Consider the following 22245-nt stretch of genomic DNA (forward strand, 5'->3'; position numbering starts at 1 on the left):
CGCCTTTGTGGGAAGTGGCATTGAGTGCCTGGAGGAGGAGGATGATGTGCACAAAACGTAAGAAGGGTTCGAAGTCTGCCCGTTGGGGGTGTAGTGATAGCTGTCTGGGAGCAATGTGACTGTTTGCTTTTGTAAGCATGGGTTCTGATTTTCATTAAGTTCTAAGAGAATAGGCAATTGATGGTGAGAATGGTATATCTAGGAGGAACTGGATGCCTTGTTAAACTGCATGAAAAGTGATTCTCTACAACTGGTCACTGTTTTGATGGTGATCCGTAGGAGGATACTTTGGTGATGTCAAACCTGCATGCGGAGCAGAGTGCTTGATTGGGTGAGATAGAACAGTGCTTTGATCTGTCTTCATTTCCTTTCTCATCTGCAAATGGAAAGCTTGTTTGCGTAACGCTCTTAGCAGGACCATTGTGCTGAAGGTTTTAAAGAATATGTCTGAAGTCCACAAGATTTCTTAGGTCAGTGTTGTATATTTTGGAGAGTCTGCTGATGTATGAATAGGGATGGTGGGAGTTCAACATCTTCACAAGTTCTTTTTGGAGAAGTATCCAAGGAGAAGAAGTTAAAAGAGCGATAGTTTCATTTTATGTTTTTGTTGACTTGGAAAGTTGTTTTTTTGTGATGGATGAAGAGGGGATGACAAGATGTCAGGAAGGGCTAGCTTCTGATAGAATGATGATGATGTAGAAGGTGTTGCTTTTGAATCGGGTCAAGGGTGTGTTAAATTCACCTGTCATTTTCATGATGCTTGCATCTCTAGGGAATTTAAAATCACCAAGGAAAGTGAAATTAGTGGGTTGACTATAGGCAGAGGTGATGCGGTTTTAGATTTCTTCAGTGAATTCCTTGTTGGAAGGTATCTGTCTGAGATGCTGGGACAGGACATGTCAACGGCAGGTAGACTACATCTCTCATTACCTCCAGACCTCTGTTGACTGCCCCTTCACTGCCAGATTTCATGTTTCCTCCCCTGATCAGTTCCTCTCCAACAGAGGCTAATCTGCAATAGGGGGCATGGGGCATAAAGCACACGGATAGATACCACAACTAGTTTTAAAAAGTGTGTCAGTAACAAGTATGTTCACAAAGCTCTTTAAACAACAGAAGAATGATGAATATGAAGGGACTAATGTTCTTGGGAAAGTGTGCTAAGGTGTCCAAGATTCCCTAATGATAAAATTCACAAGTGCCATGTCTCCAGAAGACTGAACCTTCACATGGCTTAACAAAGAAGTTTGACTTCCTGATGATATCCAACTTATTATTTTGTGCCAAACAGGAAGAACAGGGTAGGAAAAGAATTGGCAAGTATCTTCACTTTAAAAATTGAGTAAACGATGAGCAAACTAGATAACGGAAAAATTGGCATGCAAGACTGGAACGAACGCTTTGAGCTGATGACCTACTAGAAGGCTGCATGCTTCGGAAAGGTATACTACAAACTGACTTAGGCAAGGGATCAACTCAACAAAGATAGGCTTTTTGCACTGAAAACTAAGGCAAAGGCCACTTGGAATTAAAAACAGGAGGTCAGCCTAAAGGAAGCAGCCAATTGTTTGAAGAAAAAAAAAAAACGTAAGGGCTTTCCTGGCTTCTACCAGATGCTGTACACTTCAGACTACCTTGATAGAGGCCAAACAGGTTCATACTTACTGGCTTCACCTCAAGTACCAGGGGTAATTATAGACGGACTCATCCAGAGGCAAAAGTAGTTTGCGGAGTACTTCCTGTAAACCTAATAAAGCACTTGGCTCAAAAGGGTATTTTTCTGTCTCATTTAGTGAAATGCCAGATGTAAGGCCTTTTAGCATTCAGTGATGTCAGTTACACTGACTCCTTCCACATGGAAGAGGCAATAGTTTCCCTTTCCCTGAAGCCTGGAAAGAACCCACACTGTGTTGATCTGTTACCTTGTAGTTTCTGTCACAATGCTTTACAAACAATTCATAACCCTTTGAATGCACTTTATACTGTATTGTTTTGAAGACCACAAACATTTAAACGTGTATGTATGATCTCAGAGCTAACACAATATAGCGTTTTAGATTGTTTGCTTTTTAACAAGCGTGTTTGCTGCATATGAAATCGTATCTTTTTTTATTGTTTGACATGAACATATTGTGAAGATTTTGATTAATCAGTCAATAAAAATTAAACTTATTTACTGACTGGGTTAATCTTACAGGCACCTTGTGGTGATTAACAAACCTGTGACACAGACCTGCTTCTATGGTGGCGCAGGTGCTGCCTCAGAAAGATGCCGATCCAGATGAATTAATGCAGAGCAGGCACTCAGTAGTATAAGGAATGTAATGAACCGTATTGTAAATGGAAGCCACAGGAGAGTCAGCAGAGCTGACATGGTTTGATGGTGACCATGCTTTTGATTGGGTGGAGCAGGACTTTTAAGGACTTTCGAGATCTGTCTAGATCTAGAATCGGCTAATATCTTGGAGGCTGGTCTTCACTGGATAACCAGAGACAAAGAGGGTAGACCCAATGCTGGGCCAGGAGGCATGCCCTCTATACCTCATCTCATCAAGGGCCTGATTTACTGATTCAGAGTTAAAATCCAGGTTAAGCAATTATGGGAGGGGAAGGCTTCAAAGCAAAATCAATTACCAGCTCTTCAACTTCAATTTTAATTTCAATTTCTGAACTGGTGTGAAAATGAAGCAAATGCCCTAATATATCAGGATTCAAGGAGACTCTATGCAGGAAATAAGCAATATCTAGGAATAATAAAGATTTTTCTGAATATTCCACGTTTATCACAGCTGTACTGTCTTTGTGCTAAAGGTGGTGCTGGCGAAAGATAAGCAAGAGATTATTTTTGGACAGACAGAAAACCCATGGCTACGGATAAACCTTTGGGGGATTCATACTAAGTATTATATGCTTCTTACCAGCAAACTGGGAGATTTAGAAGCTAAACAGGAAGGGAAGGAAGGTGCAAAAGTACAGGGGGAGGACACATGCAGTGAAGAGCTGCAAGTGTCCAGGGATCCTCTTTGGTCAAATGGAAAACAGACACAGATATGTGCATTTGATTTGTATAAGGTGGACCTAGTCAGAAAGTAACTGAGTTCTGAATATGAAGGGAGGGGAAGCCTGAAGACAGGCACAACTGTAGAAGAAAGGTAAAACATAGTATACATAACTAAATGCAGAAGGTCTGTGGCATCAAAGAGGCAGCATCTGGATTAGAGCTATATAAAAGAAAAAAATACAGAAAATACATTCTGATTTTTTAAAATATGAATATATATTTTCAAAATGTTCCTGGAGATGAAGTTCCTATGATGGAGAACCACTATTAATGAAATGGTTTGTGCCCTGCACCCTGGTCCACTTACTCTACCCTCTTTTATCCCACTGAGCCTTGCCTGCTTACTGCCTCCACCTCTTCCCACTGACACAGCCACACTCCTGTGTAGTATGACAAAGGATTTCCACATTATTAATGGTGTAGGACAGCAGTTCTTAACCCTTTGACTTCTGTGAACCTCCAGTGAAATCACTATTGGAAGCTGGAGACCTCCCGCTCCCATCTATACAATTTCTACGATTTGAACCAAAAAATAGTAAATAAAAATACAGAAACTAGGAGACCTGGCCAGACTTGCAATGGAGTGGGAGCGGTAAGCTCAAGCTCCTCTGCCCGTCGGAGGCCCCGGGGCTAGGTGTCCTCATAAAAAACACAGGAGCTAGTACTCCATCCTGTGTTGTTGAGGGTGCTAACTGGTGGTGGCGGACCTATGTTTAGAGGGACTTTGGTGAGATGTGACAGCGCCCTCTCGATGGCTAAGCAAGCGGACAAGATGAAGACCACTTGTGATTAAGCTGACCCGTTGGGCCCGGAGGGAGAAGCATGCAGAGCGGAGAAGCTGATACAGAGCAGAGTTAACAGCAGTCCGCGCTGGAGCACCCAGTGTCCCACCTAAGGCTTTACACCCAATGGGGGCCATCGGAGGCCATTGACGAGTGAGGAGGGGCTGGCTTGTACACTCACACATGCCTAAACGTGAATAAAGCCGGCACTTCTGTGGCGTGGCTGTACCTCTTCTGGGTGCCAGCCAAGACCGGGTTTGCATCAAACTTTCTCAGATGGGTCAAACTGGTCTATGATAGACCGACTGCCAGAGTGAAAGTGAATGGTTACATTTCAAGGACGTTTTGCATATGCAGGCGTACCCCGCAGGGATGCCCTCTCTCACCAATGCGGTTTGCTCTCGCTATAGAAGGGCTGGTGGAGTGGATACGAATAGATGCACAGATCTGGGGTTGGCCAGGTTGTAATGGGTGGAATCAATGCATCTCCTTATACGCCGACAATTTCCTGTTATATCTGTCCAACACTGCCCTGACAGTGGCCCAACTGAAAGACCTTTTTTGTATATTTGGGGGGTACTCCTGCATTGCTATTAATGTGGATAAGTGCCTAATGTTCCTGATAGGAGATTGGAAGCTGGAGGAAACACAAGCTTTACCACTGAGAATGGTGACCAATACATTTAAATATCTTGGAATCTGGGTCACTAAAACTCCAGACTCACACTATGAGGCAAACCTGAGTCAAATGATAAAATGGCTGAAGATGGATGTAAAACACTGGCAGGCACTGCCGCTTTCGATGCTTGGGAAGGCAGCACTGTTTAAGATGGTAGCGCTCCCTAGACTGCTATATATACTACAGAATAGTCCCTACAAAATACCAGACGCCCTGTTCACCAGGGTGGATGCGCAGGTTAGGATGCTGCTGTGGGCGGGTGGACAGCCCCAAATACCAGTGAGCGTCCTAAACCGATCCAAATATGAGGGTGGCATTGCTTTGCCATGTGTCTGTAAATATTACGGGACAGCGCAAGTGAGCGTAGTTCATGACTGGGCACACGCAGAGTGGGAAGACCCGTCATATGGCCAGGACAGATTGCACATAGGTGGCAGGCGCTTTATGCATGGACTGTAAGTGGTAGGTTGTGGCCTGAGGCAGGGCCTGGCCACTCTGACAGTAGTGGAAGTCCGGAAGAGACTGACCAGAGAAATAGGATGGAAAGATACACTGTCCCCAAAGGACGCCATTGTGGGAGGGAGCGAGACTGTGTCCCATGACAGCCTCACAGAGTTTTTGAGGATAGGACAATATCAGCCTATCCACACTAGCAGATGTGTGGGATGCAAATGGGATGAAACCCTTTGCTTTCTTGAGAAAAGAGTGTAGAATGCCTGAGTCCCAGTGGCTACGATACAGACAATTGCGTCATAATTGACAGTATGTGACGTTAGAGGAGGAAACACAAGAAGAGGCCCCACTGGAAAAGGAAGCTACCTGATGGGCGGATAGATAAGAAACTGATCACGCTGCCATACAGCACCCTCATGTGCAATACCCAACCCCCTCTGCTGAAACTGTAAGACAGATGGGAGAGGGATCTTGGGGATCTTGATGGAGAGGACTGGCAGAAGGCTCTGGTGCTCCCGGCAAAGGTTGCAATCAAAGCCAGCTTTACCTAATACAGATGAAAATTCTACACAGGGTTTACTATACATGACCATTACTGCCTAGGGTGGGCAGAGTGGAGGATGTACGCTGCCTTTGATGGAGTGCGCTAGAGGGCACTTTCTTCCACACCCTCTGGAGCTGCCCCTGTTTGCAGTTCTTCTGGGAAGCAGTGAGAGAATCCAGAGAAAAGGCCCCTGGGGCAGTTAATGGAGTTACATCCCTGGGTAACACTCCTGGGTATATGGGGCCCAACAGATAGCTCTCATTATCAGAAGATCTTGGTGAACAAGGGATGGATGGTAGCAAAGCGTGATATTGCACAAAAGTGGGGATCTGGGACTTCCCCGCAACTACGTGACTCCAAGATAGGAATGTCATATTGAATGTGATGGAACGTGAGGTCTACAGGGGGCGAGGCTGCCTAAAGAAATCTGGGAAATTCTGGGATAGCTGAGAAATGAGCACCGATAGGGAACTTGGGTGAGTCAGACACCCATACCGAAAGCATAGCTGGGAGGGTGAACGTGACACCAAGAATGATCTGTAGGTGCACAGGCCGGGATGTCAGGGTGGGGGAATGGAGGTGTGGGCAGTGGGTAATGATGTGGGTTTGATTTTTTTTGTAGTGAGGCTGATTCAAAACTTCGTAGTGGTCAAGGAATTTGGTTTGTTGAGTTAAGTTTAATATGTATGCTGACGTATATAAAACAACATATATATTTTTTAAAATACAGAAACTAGTATACTTAAAAAAAATACACAAGTTACAAAGTATTTTATTTAATTCACAAACAATAAAATAGGTGAAAATCGAAATTTTAATTTTAATTTAATTTCAATGGGCACCTGGAGGATTTCCAATTGTATTTTTATTTTAAAAAGACAAAGCAATGGGCTAAACTCGAGCCTATCACTTTTCCTTTTTTTCTACTAGTGCCTGCTCTCTTTTTAACAGCACATACCAGTGCTTCTTCAACTGGGGCCACCAATTATATACACTAGATTCACTTTACTGCGTTTGCAAATCAAGATAAGAATACAAACTTAATTGTTAGCTTCCAGTTTCAAATTGATTCACTTTTACACAACGTTTTAAAACTTTCAGTTTTCGATTTAGCTTTTTTATTTTATACTACTTTAATCTTTTATTATTATTTAATCTGGAAACAGTTGCAGACCCTCTCAGTAGCCATTACGGACCCTGAGTGTTCCGCGGACCCCAGGTTAAGAATCACTGGTGTAGTTAAATTATTTATTAGTTTTGATAACAATGCATTCAAAGTATTTTCAGCAGTTTTAAATGAAAGTAAGGAGAGCAATAAACAAGCATTGTAAGTCCTGATGTAGGAAACTGTTCCATCTATGACTGGTTAACACCCGGAACCCAAGCTTAGCAAGTCAGAATGTAGGTGAGGGGGGGGACACTTGAAAATGTAGGTGCAGGACAGGGGGAAAGAGACTACATTTAATGAAGACACCAGTTTCTGGACTAAACATTCAAAGTGATCACTCGGAGCTCCGTCCACTGTAACATCCACACCCTGCCTTACCCAATGCACTCATTTTAGCCCCTTCTTTCCCCTTTGGCTCATTGAATGCTGCCCACACTATATGATGTGTGGATGCTCCAGGAAAGGACCAAGAGGCGGAAGCAAAGTACACCCCTTACCATCCACTGCAACCTACTCCATCCAGTGCCTTATGCACTCTCAACTGCAGCCTCGAGTAACCACCATCTCCAGCACCTACCACTGTCGCAAGCACTCGTGACATCGTCACAGCCCTCGCTCTCCATCCCAGCTTCCACCAAAACCTCCAGGATCCACTGCATCGGTCACTGAAACGTTTACCATCTACTGAACTCCTCCAATGTCTAGAGAACCATCAATAGCACTATCCTCGTCCAAAGTGCACTTCACCCCCCAGCGAAGACTAGACCCTTCCACGGTGAATGCGCTCTCATCACTGCACTCGTTTCCATCCATTGCTACCTTCCTTGTCTGCATCATTCTCCAACATCATCAGCACCTCCCTTTCCCCTGTACCCGATGCTCGTCATTCATTTCCAGTGTATCCCCTGCTGCCACCTGTACCCTTTTGTGCCCAAAGTTCTTGCTCTGCAAATGTAATCTCCATGGCTAAGGGCACGTCCTACTGCTCACTCCCACTTTCCCTGCACACTGAGCCCTCCATTGCATCCTGCACCCATTAACTTCATCAGAGCCAACTCCTCTCCACAGCACCCCCTCTGATGCTGCAGACACCCAGGCTCGCTCCATCCTGTCCGTTGCACTCTCCCTCCTCCAATCACTCTCCGAGGAACCTAGTGTCCACTGCTTCATCCTTACTGCAATGCACCCTCTCTTTTAGGCAACCCCTCAGTATGCACCGCAATCCCTCTACACTGCAGCTTCCCTGATCATTAATTTCCCTGTTTATTGCATCTGCTTCTCTCCAGACCACACATTCCTATCTGATCTGCGACTTAAACATGTGTGGCGCCTGGTAATACAGGTAAAATCTCTTACCTGGAGGACTGGGGGATGGAGACGTTGTTCTGTACAGCCAGTGCCACGCTGTCCCCCTTCTGGAATATCATATCGTAAGGGCCCTCGCCAAACATCATCGAGAACAGCACACAACCTAGAGACTGTGGCAGATACAGAAAGATTAAGACTGTCACAAAACAACAGATCAGACACAGTCAGACGAACATGACAAGAAGATTAAAGGCAATCTCACAGTACTCTACTGACGACTGGGAAACAGATTCACAGCGGTTACAAGATACATAGGCTGAGAAACAGAGATCAGAACAGATCTCAAGACAGAGCACAAACCCCGACACCCTGCTTGGCAACTCATGCTACTACCAATAATAATGATAATAATAACATTTTAAAGTGAATCATACCACACATATCTATTTCTCAGTGCTGTAAATACCAGAAGTTATTACTATCCAAGTTATGGTACTTGATTGGCCGACCTTAGAATAGTGGAGCATGGAAGTTGAAGTCTAACTCGCGACCCTTAGGCCATTATGAGTTCTTACCACACTGAGCTATCCTGCCGGCATTTATGCTACAATAAAGCCAAGCATTTGCAACGCAACGGGTCTCGCGTTTGCTCATATTAGAGCTGATCGCGTTGTAAACTCCTAACCTGACTTTTCATCTATCGGCAAAAGTGCTTTTATGTACCTAAACCGAAAAAGTGAAATTAACTGTGTAAAGCGCTCGACTTCTGCCAAGCGAAATCGAGCTAATAAATTAGAGAAAAAGTCGTCCACGATCCGACAGAAAACAGCAAGCCTCGCATGTTTTATGTACTTGGTCGCTGCGCTCGAGGAGGGCTAACCACCGGAAAAGGCATGACGTGTGCATGCCTTCCAATAATGAAAGCAAGCAGATTTTACTAGGCAAGCCCACGAACCAATGAAACACACTGACGTGACGTCGACAGGGCTCCAAGCCCTTTTCTAATAACTAAAGCGTCTTGCTGCGATACGCATGCGCGAGCGCATGCAACGCAGGCTCGACCCTAAAAAAGGGGGTGGATGGAATACCTAATTAATCTCAGCCACTGATAATCACCAGGGCCACATCCTAATCCATCATTCTTTTGCCCACCATTCCATCTCAGTGTGGACCCAGCCATATACGAATCAGACTTGACCCTGGTCCAGTGGGAATAGTCCAGGCTGAACTGCCAAACTAGGTGTGAACCAGAACACAAGCAACCCAGGACAGATTTCACCCTGGTTAGGGCTCATCAGCCAGGTATAGCTTGGTTCCAGTGGCACATTGTGTATAAGACCCGCGTCTGGGCACATTGAGGTGGCATGGTGGGTGAAAAATGATGGACTGGGATGCGGACCAAGTGATTCCTTCAACCACCTTGTTTTTTTGATGCCCTAGGCATTACTGCTACCCCTAAAAATGTTGGAGACATCCCACCATGCAAGAAGACCTGCAACAGAATATCTTCACTGATGGCACATGTGCGGTTTAATAATAGCTCTGCCCAATGAGACATTCTTCACGCCTGAGAGATGAATAGCTGTGGTCCATGCTAGCCATGCCAGATCATAGGTGCTTCCTTTGAGAGGGAATGTGAGAAAGCACCTCAGAGGTGTGGTCACAAAATCAACAGCAAGATTGGAATAATATGCACACAACACCTGGACAACTTTGTGGCAAAGATATACGTCAGATGAGAATACATAGAAAGGTATGGTGTGATTGGTACCAGGAGGCTGCTAGACTTCATGTCACTAGTGACCATTACATACTCTGAGCATGTGCTTTTCTTCTTTCACGGATAAATCACAATTGCATATCTGGTCTGTGGATCGTGACCTAGTGATCTATTGTGCTTAGCGCACACCTTTTATTTAGGACAGCATACAGACCGAGGCTACAGATAGCCCCACGCTCACTGGAACATACTTCCCTTGATGTTACCATCTTGAAAAATCCCCAGGTATACGAGTCATAAGGAAAGAAACACATGTGGCTGTGGTTGTTGGCGTGAAATGCGAAGCCAAAACTGGCTGTTGATCATTAGAAAGAAACCACATCCACAATGAAGAACGAACAGTAAGGCCGTTCAAGCTGATCTATGAATTAATTACTGTTTTTAAGGAATACTATTGATTATGATGTATGGTTATTACTATTTAAATCCTGGAGTGAATATTCCATGCATGGATTAAATGAGGCAAGCAAGGCAGGCACTCCTTCTCCTATTTGGCTCTTAAATATTGAGGTTCATTTGAAAATCTAGTAGGTGCTTTCGTTGGTCTTTTTCTTGCCTGGCACCACTTAAATAAGGCTTTAAACATACAATATCCCTCTCTTTCTTTTGAGATCACTAACATTACATAGGTTTTCTATGTGATCAGGGATTCTTCTCAATACTTGGTTACCACATATCAAGGCCAATTGAGGTAATTTTGTATGGCAGAAGATTTACAAGCTGAACTGCAAGCTCCTACCTTGACCCCCTTGCACCCAAGTCTTATATTTAGGTGTACGTGTCACAGAAAGGTTGAAGGTCTGTGTCAGGTGACCATGAGCAGCGTTTACAGATGTGAAGCAAGTCTTCTTTACCTGGAAACCTAAGGCTCTTCCCTCGCCGGGCATACAGATGTAATTATTACAAATATTCAACATCAATGTCTCTTCTTATTCCAGCCATGCTATGCTATCCAAGAGCTTTTTTCCCCAAAATCAATTGTTTCATAGTTGCCTTCATCTGGTGCTGAACAATGTGAGCTGAGTGCTGCCAAAGGAGACAAGTAGTCTTTGGCAGCACCTCAATTGTGCTGAGGTATTTAGTATTTCCTGAGATTAGCTAGAAATGTAGTAATTCAGGTAATAAGAAAATGAGCAAAGAATATGGCTCAGTTTGGCTTTCCACTAAATTTAATAAGTCAAAAACATGTCAGATTTTGCTCACTGTAGGCCCGCTTCCAAGGATTTCATGATTGGATGACAAGGTTTTGTTCTGTCAGGGAAGTGTTGTATTCCTTTATGGAAAAATCAGAGAGGCCTAAGTTAAGAGTGGTTTATGGAAGGAAGAGGGGATAAGAGCAAGTGCTCAGCTGTTTTCTTCTATTGTGGAACAACTTTCAATTCTAGCAGCTTTTTCAGAGAACTGCAACTGAAAAGCGATCTGTTTCAAAAAGATGGGGAACAATGGAGACCCCTCTACAAGGTAGCATTAAAGTAAAGCCTTTGCGTGGACGAACTGCAGACTACGACTCTACATGAATCACCCACCAATGACCAACACTGGCAAACGACATCAGAACAAACAAGGTGCTTAAAGTAGGAAATCTACTGTTGGAAGTGACTCCGGGGAATCCTGACAGCGTAAAGGATTGTAATGGATCTGATCACAACGCAAGTCAATTAAAGAGGTGGACTTTGCACCAAAATCGGGAAACTCCATAACTACGTGGACACAACACTACATACAACATAAACTGTAAACTGCAATGTCTACCATACATATGTATAAAATACACGCGTGATCTTTGCATCGATTCCCATCAGAGAGCTAAAGAAATGGATTCAAGTACATGTTTCTGCCATTCAAAACAAGGGGAGTTTGTACAGTGTTGAAGATTTTAAGACTTGAAATACCCAACATTTTGTGAAGAACGTCTGATCAAGCAGCAATAAAAATATTTTAAAGCAGGCAGAATGTGCTCCAGATCCTGAATGTCATGAACAGTGGGGAATGGTCACATTTACTCCTTAACTGCATCCAGTGACGCCTCTGTTCCCCAATCAAGTGGTTTGAAAGTGTAGTAAAAACATGGTAAACTAAGCAACCTTTTGATAATCTGGCTCACTTTGATTGCAGTTATGTGGTTATATCTACCGCTCACGCTCTATCGACGCGGAGGTGTTTATGAATTCTTCATTGTTAGAAATGGGGTCTTTGGTTGGCAGTCAGGTTACCCCCTCTCCATGCAAGGACCCTCACTCTAGTCAGGATAAGTCGCACACAATCCAAATTATCCTGTGCCCACCCTCTGGTGGCTTGGCACTGAGCAGTCAGGCTTAACTTAGAAGGCAATGTGAAAGTATTTGTGCAATAAATCATACAAAAACACAATGTAGCACCACAAAAATACACAACAGTGTTAAGAAAAATATATAATATTTATCTGGATAAATGAAGGTGAAACCGATTAAAGATGCAATAAGTAAATGTTGAGATATCACTGAAAAGTGATATAAAGTGTCTTAACTCTTTTAAAAGAAAACAAAGTCTCTTTCAAGCACAAAGTACCTGGTTCGCGTAAAAAATCTCTGCAAAGAACCGCAGAGGAGGAGAAGCGTGGAAACAAAGGGGTGTGCGTCAATTTCTCGGGCCGCATACGGTGATGCGTCGTTTCGTTTTCACGCAGGGAAGGCTGTGCATTGATTTCTGTTGCCCGGTTGTGGATCCTCTTCGGGTTGCGGGGTTTTGAGATGCCCCGGGGACGGTGCGTGGATTTCCTGCACTGGCAGGAGGAAGTCATAGGAGCGGTCTCGATCCGGTGGGCGTTGCGTCGAATTTTCTAGCGCACGGCAGGCGCTGCGTCGATTCCTCTCTGGAAGTCAGGCTGAGTTGTTCTGACTCGGCGTCGATTCGGTGGCCTGTACGTTGAATTTCCGGTCGCTATGCTGGCGCTGCGTCAATCTTCTCGTTGCGAAGTCGGGCTGCGTCATTCCGGTTCGGTGAAAGTTTCACCGTGGTGCAGGCTGGGCGTCGTTTCTGGCAGGCTGTGCGTCGAATTACGACGCACAAGGAGTCCTTCTTGAAGAGTTGAATTCTTTTTGGTCCTGAGACTACAGGGAACAGGAGGCAAGATCTATCCAAGCCCTTGGAGAGCACTTCTTCACCACAGCCAGAGAGCAGCAGGGCAACAGCAAGGCAGCAGTCCTTCACAGAAAGCAGACAGGTGAGTCCTTTGGGCAGGCAGGCAGTTATTGGCAGGATGCAGGTTCTGGTTCAAGTTTCTTCTCCTGCAAGTGTCCGAGTTGGTAGGGGCAGAGGCCCTGTTTATATATCCAAATGTGCCTTTGAAGTGGGGGAGACTTCCAAGAGTGGCTTAGAAGTGCACCAGGTCCCCTTTCAGTTCAATCCTGTCTGCCAGGGTCCCAGTAGGGGGTGTGGCAGTCCTTTGTGTGAGGGCAGGCCCTCCATACTCCCAGCCCAGGAAGACCCATTTAAAATGCAGATGTATGCAAGTGAGGCTGAGTATCATGTGTTTGGGGTGTGTCTGAGTGAATGCACAAGGAGCTGTCAACTAAACCCAGCCAGACGTGAATTGTAAGGCACAGAAAAATGTAAGTGCAGAGAAATGCTCAAATTCTAAAAGTGGCATTTCTAAAATAGTAATATTAAATCCAACTTCACCAGTCAGCTGGATTTTTTTATCACCATTCAGGACATACTAAATATGACCTTCCTACTCCTTTCAGATCAGCAGCTACCACTCAAACAATGTATGAGGGCAGCCCTAATGTTAGCCTATGAAGGGAGCAGGCCTCACAACAGCAGTGTAAAAACGAATTTAGGAGTTTTACACTACCAGGACATGTAAACTACATAGGTACATGTCCTGCCTTTTGCCTACACAGCACCCTGCCCTATGGGTTACCTAGGGCATACCTTAGGGGTGTCTTATATGTAGTAAAAGGGGTGTTTTAGGCTTGCCATGTACTTTTAAATGCTAAGCCAAATTGGCAGTGAAACTGCACACACAGGCCTTGCAATGGCAGGCCTGAGACAAGGTTAAGGAGCTACTGAAGTGGGTGGCACAATCAGTGCTGCAGGCCCACTAATAGCATTTATTCTACAGGCCCTGAGCACATATAGTCCATTTTAATAGGGACTTATAAGTAAATTAAACAGTCCTATTGGGTATGATGCAATGTTACCACGTTTAAAGGGAGAGAGCATATGCACTTTAGCACTGGTTAGCGGTGGTAAAGTGCGCAGAGTCTTAAACCCAGCAAAAACATTATCTAAAAAGTGGAGGGAGGCAGGCACAAAAAGGTCTAACAGTCATGGTTTGTGGCATTTCAGCACAAATATAAAGGTTTGTGAACTGAAAAACATATCTTGGTTTGTTATGATCGAGTAAAAAACTAAGTCAAGTGAGGCGTATAATCCATCACACAATATAACTGAATAATGCATATGTACATAAATATGATGCCATGTTGGAAGGCTTTTTGTTTGACCAAACCTGTTCCAAAATGGCTGTCGATGCATCACAATGTATGTGCATGCATCAGCCATAATGAAAGGGGGGAAAACGCAGTATTCCAAGATAGCCACCAACGCATGTGCCTTGTGCAAACCGATTGTAATGTAATGATGCATGCGTCATGGCACGCCAGCTGACATTATCTTTTTAAATTTAATTTACTATTCAAAAGTGGCCGATGGTCATTTTCAAACAATAAATTAATTAACAAAAAATGTTAAGGGCCACATTGAAAAAGCAAAATACCAAGCAGCAGTGTAAAGTGTCAGGGTCCTTGTGAAAAATGAAAACAAAAAAACACAAAAAATAAAATAAAAATGAAAACAAAAACGAAAGTGGTAGAGTGTAGGATAAACCCGAGTGGAGGTGAGGGGGGTCTCAAAGTGAGGGGAAACAAGCAGACTACAGGAAGAGAGCAATGAAATAGAAAAAAGGGAGCTGCCTGATTTTAGCTGTGACCAGGTGCAAGTCATCCAATAAAACGCATGCTGAAGAATTTATGCTGAGGTGGAGGAACAAACATAGAATATAAAAGAAAGCCATTGAATAAGCAGCCAGCAAATTACACTTACAAAAAAGAAAACCAATGCTAAAACCCATGTAATTATTGGTATTGTACACACCAGGTATTTTGACAACACAAACGGCTAAAGATATCTCAAGGCAAGACCTAAAAAAGCACAACTATACTAAAAACATATGAACATATGAACATATTTATACAAATAACAAGCCAAATTATAAACTACAATTAACAACATTGTAGACAAACTCTGGGGCTGGTAAGTAGGACCAGGGGATGGAAACCTCTGCTTGTGTTAAATACCTCTTTAATGGCGCTGGTTAGTTTACGGCCAGTCGCACGAGGGATCTCACTTTGGGGCAGTGAAGGGCTGTTGGATTGGTTATTTTCACATGGGATTCTCTGCACCTCTAAGGGGTCAGGGGCAGGGGGCAGCTACTAAGCCTGGTTCCAGCTGCCCCTACAGGAGCACAGAGCAGCACAGTGTGAAACAAACCCCTGAGGCAGGACTTTTGTCCCACAATGCAAAGGCCCCTCCAATATTAGATTATAATCTATATTAATTAGTCAGGGCTAGCAGTGTATTGATGGTACATTAGCTTATAACATATAGAACTTCAGCAGAGAAGTTTTCTAACAGGGGATTCTGAGTGACAAACAAGAGCACCCTAGAAAATAAAAATATGAAATATTGCTGCTTTTAGATAAGGATTCCTTTTCAAATAAAACATGCTGGGGGCTGGGAGGTGTACATTTGAATCAGTGTTAGGAGACACAGCATGAGAACTGAGATACATAAATCAGAACCATTGACAACATAAATTGCAAACAGCATCAGGGCTGAGATGCATACATTAGGTCAAATGAATATCAGACAACCCTCACAGCCTGGGACCTGAGACCTCGTATCTGATACCTGGAAGAGTGAGTAGCTTGGCAGCTCCTGTTCGGACCAGGAGTGTTTCCTGGTAGCTACACCCGGCGAGAGGGAGAGATAAGGTGGGATAACCAATTAACATTACTTCTTTAATGATTAGTCGGATGTGAAGTTCATGGGTTAGTAAGCACACATCACAAGTACATTGTGAAGTCCGGCAAGAGGCACTGGGTCCACTTTCCTTACCCAGATGTCTGTCCTCTCATCGATGACACACTGGCTTTCTACGTTGAAGAGCTCTGGTGCCCGGTAGGAAATGGTACAGCGCTGAGAGGCCCAATCCTGCAAACAAGAGAAACAAAGTGAGAAGAGGAGGGATCCCTCACACATGAGCACAGGGGCAGGAGGGCCACAGCCCTGAACCCTAACACAAGAACACACGAGTTATCAGAATCTCTCATCAAAACCGTCAGAACCACTGCCAGGGCTGTATGACAGGGGCAGGACAGGGGCACACTGAGGGCACAGGCACTACAGTGCAATGCCAGCCAGATGCCAGCCAGATGCCAGGGCTGTATGACTGGAGCACTAGGAAGGAACCAGGTCTACGGTGTGACACCTGCGTGTTAGCGATGCAGGACAGGGGCACACTGAGGGCAGAGGCACTACAGTGCAATACCAGCCAGATGCCAGGGCTGTATGACTGGAGCACTAGGAAAGGAACCAGGTCTATGGTGCGACACCTGCATGGCAGTAATGTAGCACAGGGGCACAATGAGGGGGCAGGCTCTATAGTAGTATAGCTGCAATGCCAGCGCTGCACGAATGGGGCACATGGAAGAGAAGTGCTTTGCGACCAAAAGCCTACAGTGCTATCATTAACAAGGTCACAATGAGGGGACAGGAGTTACAGTATCACATCTGCTGTGACAGGGATGTCGGACAGGTGCACATCGAGGGAACAGGAGTACAATATCAAATCGGCTGTGACAGGGACGTCTGACTGGTGCACAATGAGTGGACAGGAGTACAGTATCACATCTGCTGTGACAGGAATGTCTGACCAGTGCACAATGAGGGGATAGGAGTATAGTATCACATCTGCTGTGACAGGTGCACAACGAGGGGATAGGAGTACAGTATCACATCTGCTGTGACAGGGATGTCTGACAGGTGCACAATGAGGGGACAGGAGTACAGTATCACGTCTGCTGTGACAGGGATGTGACAGGTGCACAACGAGGGGATAGGAGTACAGTATCACATCTGCTGTGACAGGGATGTCTGACAGGTGCACAATGAGGGGACAGGAGTACAGTATCGCATCTGCTGTGACAGGGATGTGACAGGTGCACAATGAGGGGATAGGAGTACAGTATCACATCTGCTGTGACAGGGATGTCTGACAGGTGCACAATGAGGGGATAGGAGTACAGTATCACATCTGCTGTGACAGGGATGTCTGACAGGTACACAATGAGGGGACAGGTACACAGTATCACTTTTGTTGTGACAGGGATATCTGACAGGTGCACAATGAGGGGACAGGAGTACAGTATCACGTCTGCAGTGGACAGGGATGTCTGACAGGTGCACAATGAGAGGGCCGGAGTACAGTATCACATCTGCTGTGACAGGGATTTCTGACAGGTACACAATGAGGGGATAGGAGTAGAGTATCACATCCGTTGTGACAAGGATGTCTGACTGGTGCACAATGAGGGGACAGGTAAACAGTATCATCTGCTCTGACAGGGATGTCTGACATGTACACGATGAGGGGACAGGAACACAGTATCACATCTGCTGTAACAGGGATGTCTGACTGGTGCACAATGAGGGAAACGGAGTAAAGTATCACATCTGCTGTAACAGGGATGTCTTACAGGGGAACAATGAGGGGATAGGAGTACAATATCACAATGGGTGTGATAGGGATGTCTGACAGGTGCACAATGAGGAGAAAGGAGTACAGTATCACATTTGCCCTGACAGGGATGTCTGACAGGTGCACAATGAGGGGTTGGGAGTAAAGTATCAGCTATGCTGTGACAGAGATGTCTGACAGGTGCACAATGAAGGGACAGGAGTACGGTATCACATTTGGTGTGACAAGGATGTGACAGGTACACAATGAGGGGGACAGGTACACGGTATCACGTGCTGTGACAGGGATGTCTGACAGGTTCACAATGAGGGGAAAGAAGTACAGTATCACGTCTGCTCTTTCAGGGATGTTTGACAGGGTAACAATGAGGGGACAGGAGTACAGAATCACATCTGCTGTGACAGGGATGTCTGACAGGGGCACAATGGGGGGACAGGAGTACAGTATCACATCTGATGTGACAGGGATATCTGACAGGTGCACAATGAAGGGACAGGAGTACAGTATCACATCTGGTGTGACAAAGGCACAATGAGGGGAAAGGAGTACAGTACCACATCTGCTGTGACAGGGATGTCTGACAGGTACACAATGAAGGGACAGGAGTACAGTATCACATCTGCTGTGACAGGGATGTGACAGGTGCACAATGAGGGGGCAGGAGTACAGTATCACATCTGCTGTGACAGGGCTGTCTGACAGGGGAACAATGAGGGGATAGGAGTACAGATTCACATCTGCTCTGACAGGTGCACAATGAGGGGACAGGTGTACAGTATCACATCTGCTGTGACAGGAACGCCTGACAGGTGCACATTGAGGGGACAGGAGTAAAGTATCACATCTGCTGTAACAGGGATGTCTTACAGGGGAACAATGAGGGGATAGGAGTACAATATCACAATGGGTGTGATAGGGATGTCTGACAGGTGCACAATGAGGAGAAAGGAGTACAGTATCACATTTGCCCTGACAGGGATGTCTGACAGGTGCACAATGAGGGGTTGGGAGTAAAGTATCAGCTATGCTGTGACAGAGATGTCTGACAGGTGCACAATGAAGGGACAGGAGTACGGTATCACATTTGGTGTGACAAGGATGTGACAGGTACACAATGAGGGGGACAGGTACACGGTATCACATGTGCTGTGACAGGGATGTCTGACAGGTTCACAATGAGGGGAAAGAAGTACAGTATCACGTCTGCTCTTTCAGGGATGTTTGACAGGGTAACAATGAGGGGACAGGAGTACAGAATCACATCTGCTGTGACAGGGATGTCTGACAGGGGCACAATGGGGGGACAGGAGTACAGTATCACATCTGATGTGACAGGGATATCTGACAGGTGCACAATGAAGGGACAGGAGTACAGTATCACATCTGGTGTGACAAAGGCACAATGAGGGGAAAGGAGTACAGTACCACATCTGCTGTGACAGGGATGTCTGACAGGTACACAATGAAGGGACAGGAGTACAGTATCACATCTGCTGTGACGGGGATATCTGACAGGTGCACAATGAAGGGACAGGAGTACAGTATCACATCTGCTGTGACAGGGATGTGACAGGTGCACAATGAGGGGGCAGGAGTACAGTATCACATCTGCTGTGACAGGGCTGTCTGACAGGGGAACAATGAGGGGATAGGAGTACAGATTCACATCTGCTCTGACAGGTGCACAATGAGGGGACAGGTGTACAGTATCACATCTGCTGTGACAGGAACGCCTGACAGGTGCACATTGAGGGGACAGGAGTAAAGTATCACATCTGCTGTAACAGGGATGTCTTACAGGGGAACAATGAGGGGATAGGAGTACAATATCACAATGGGTGTGATAGGGATGTCTGACAGGTGCACAATGAGGAGAAAGGAGTACAGTATCACATTTGCCCTGACAGGGATGTCTGACAGGTGCACAATGAGGGGTTGGGAGTAAAGTATCAGCTATGCTGTGACAGAGATGTCTGACAGGTGCACAATGAAGGGACAGGAGTACGGTATCACATTTGGTGTGACAAGGATGTGACAGGTACACAATGAGGGGGACAGGTACACGGTATCACATGTGCTGTGACAGGGATGTCTGACAGGGGCACAATGGGGGGACAGGAGTACAGTATCACATCTGCTGTAACAGGGATGTCTGACAGGGGCACAATGAGGGGACAGGAGTACAGTATCACATCTGCTGTGACAGGGATGTCTGACAGGTGCACAATGAGGGGACAGGAGTACAGATTCACATCTGCTGTGACAGGGATGTCCGACAGGTTCACAATGAGGGGAAAGAAGTACAGTATCACGTCTGCTCTTTCAGGGATCGTTGACAGGGTAACAATGAGGGGACAGGAGTACAGAATCACATCTGCTGTGACAGGGATGTCTGACAGGGGCACAATGGGGGGACAGGAGTACAGTATCACATCTGATGTGACGGGGATATCTGACAGGTGCACAATGAAGGGACAGGAGTACAGTATCACATCTGCTGTGACAGGGATGTGACAGGTGCACAATGAGGGGGCAGGAGTACAGTATCACATCTGCTGTGACAGGGCTGTCTGACAGGGGAACAATGAGGGGATAGGAGTACAGATTCACATCTGCTCTGACAGGTGCACAATGAGGGGACAGGTGTACAGTATCACATCTGCTGTGACAGGAACGCCTGACAGGTGCACATTGAGGGGACAGGAGTAAAGTATCACATCTGCTGTAACAGGGATGTCTTACAGGGGAACAATGAGGGGATAGGAGTACAATATCACAATGGGTGTGATAGGGATGTCTGACAGGTTCACAATGAGGGGAAAGAAGTACAGTATCACGTCTGCTCTTTCAGGGATGTTTGACAGGGTAACAATGAGGGGACAGGAGTACAGAATCACATCTGCTGTGACAGGGATGTCTGACAGGGGCACAATGGGGGGACAGGAGTACGGTATCACATCTGATGTGACAGGGATATCTGACAGGTGCACAATGAAGGGACAGGAGTACAGTATCACATCTGGTGTGACAAAGGCACAATGAGGGGAAAGGAGTACAGTACCACATCTGCTGTGACAGGAACGCCTGACAGGTGCACATTGAGGGGACAGGAGTAAAGTATCACATCTGCTGTAACAGGGATGTCTTACAGGGGAACAATGAGGGGATAGGAGTACAATATCACAATGGGTGTGATAGGGATGTCTGACAGGTGCACAATGAGGAGAAAGGAGTACAGTATCACATTTGCCCTGACAGGGATGTCTGACAGGTGCACAATGAGGGGTTGGGAGTAAAGTATCAGCTATGCTGTGACAGAGATGTCTGACAGGTGCACAATGAAGGGACAGGAGTACGGTATCACATTTGGTGTGACAAGGATGTGACAGGTACACAATGAGGGGGAAAGGTACACGGTATCACATGTGCTGTGACAGGGATGTCTGACAGGGGCACAATGGGGGGACAGGAGTACAGTATCACATCTGCTGTAACAGGGATGTCTGACAGGGGCACAATGAGGGGACAGGAGTACAGTATCACATCTGCTGTGACAGGGATGTCTGACAGGTGCACAATGAGGGGACAGGAGTACAGATTCACATCTGCTGTGACAGGGATGTCCGACAGGTTCACAATGAGGGGAAAGAAGTACAGTATCACGTCTGCTCTTTCAGGGATCGTTGACAGGGTAACAATGAGGGGACAGGAGTACAGAATCACATCTGCTGTGACAGGGATGTCTGACAGGGGCACAATGGGGGGACAGGAGTACAGTATCACATCTGATGTGACGGGGATATCTGACAGGTGCACAATGAAGGGACAGGAGTACAGTATCACATCTGGTGTGACAAAGGCACAATGAGGGGAAAGGAGTACAGTATCACATCTGCTGTGACAGTGATGTCTGACAGGTACACAATGAAGGGACAGGTGTACAGTATCACATCTGCTGTGACAGGAACGCCTGACAGGTGCACATTGAGGGGACAGGAGTAAAGTATCACATCTGCTGTAACAGGGATGTCTGACAGGGGCACAATGAGGGGACAGGAGTACAGTATCACATCTGCTGTGACAGGGATGTCTGACAGGTGCACAATGAGGGGACAGGAGTACAGATTCACATCTGCTGTGACAGGGATGTCTGACAGGGGAACAATGAGGGGAAAGGAGTACAGTATCACATCTGCTGTGACAGGGATGTCTGACTGGTGCACAATGAAGGGACAGGAGTAGGGTATCACATTTGCCCTGACAGGGATCTCTGACAGGTGCACAATGAGGGGTTGGGAGTAAAGTATCAGCTATGCTGTGACAGAGATGTCTGACAGGTGCAGAACGAAGGGACAGGAGTACGGTATCACATTTGGTGTGCCAGGGATGTGACAGGTACACAATGAGGGGACAGGTGTACAGTATCACATCTGCTGTGACAGGGATTTCTGACAGGGGCACAATGAGGGGACAGGTACACAGTATCAAGTCTGCTGTGACGGGGTACAATGAGGGGAAAGGAGTACAGTATCACGTCTGCTATGACAGCGATGTCTGAAAGGGGCACAATGAGGGGACAGGAGTACAGTACCACATCTGCTGTGACAGGGGTACAATGAGGGGACAGCTACACAGTTAGACATCTGCTGTGACAGTCACCCTGTCA

The 22245-nt window shown here is 45.8% G+C and overlaps 1 protein-coding gene across 4 annotated transcripts in view; it reads right to left on the minus strand.

Moving 5' to 3' along the window:
* STK16 (serine/threonine kinase 16) overlaps nucleotides 1-22245 on the minus strand; it is a 120119-nt gene that overhangs the window by 56819 nt on the left and 41055 nt on the right. For all 4 annotated transcript variants that reach the window (XM_069227183.1, XM_069227184.1, XM_069227182.1 and 1 more), the window contains 2 exons: nucleotides 15938-16033; nucleotides 8044-8165 (listed from right to left, as the gene is read on the minus strand). In XM_069227183.1, coding sequence (XP_069083284.1) covers nucleotides 8044-8165; nucleotides 15938-16033 — 218 coding nt within the window. The remainder of the gene's footprint in view (nucleotides 1-8043; nucleotides 8166-15937; nucleotides 16034-22245) is intronic.

Source organism: Pleurodeles waltl, chromosome 3_2 (genome assembly GCF_031143425.1).
Source record: "Pleurodeles waltl isolate 20211129_DDA chromosome 3_2, aPleWal1.hap1.20221129, whole genome shotgun sequence".
Taxonomy (NCBI): domain Eukaryota; kingdom Metazoa; phylum Chordata; class Amphibia; order Caudata; family Salamandridae; genus Pleurodeles; species Pleurodeles waltl.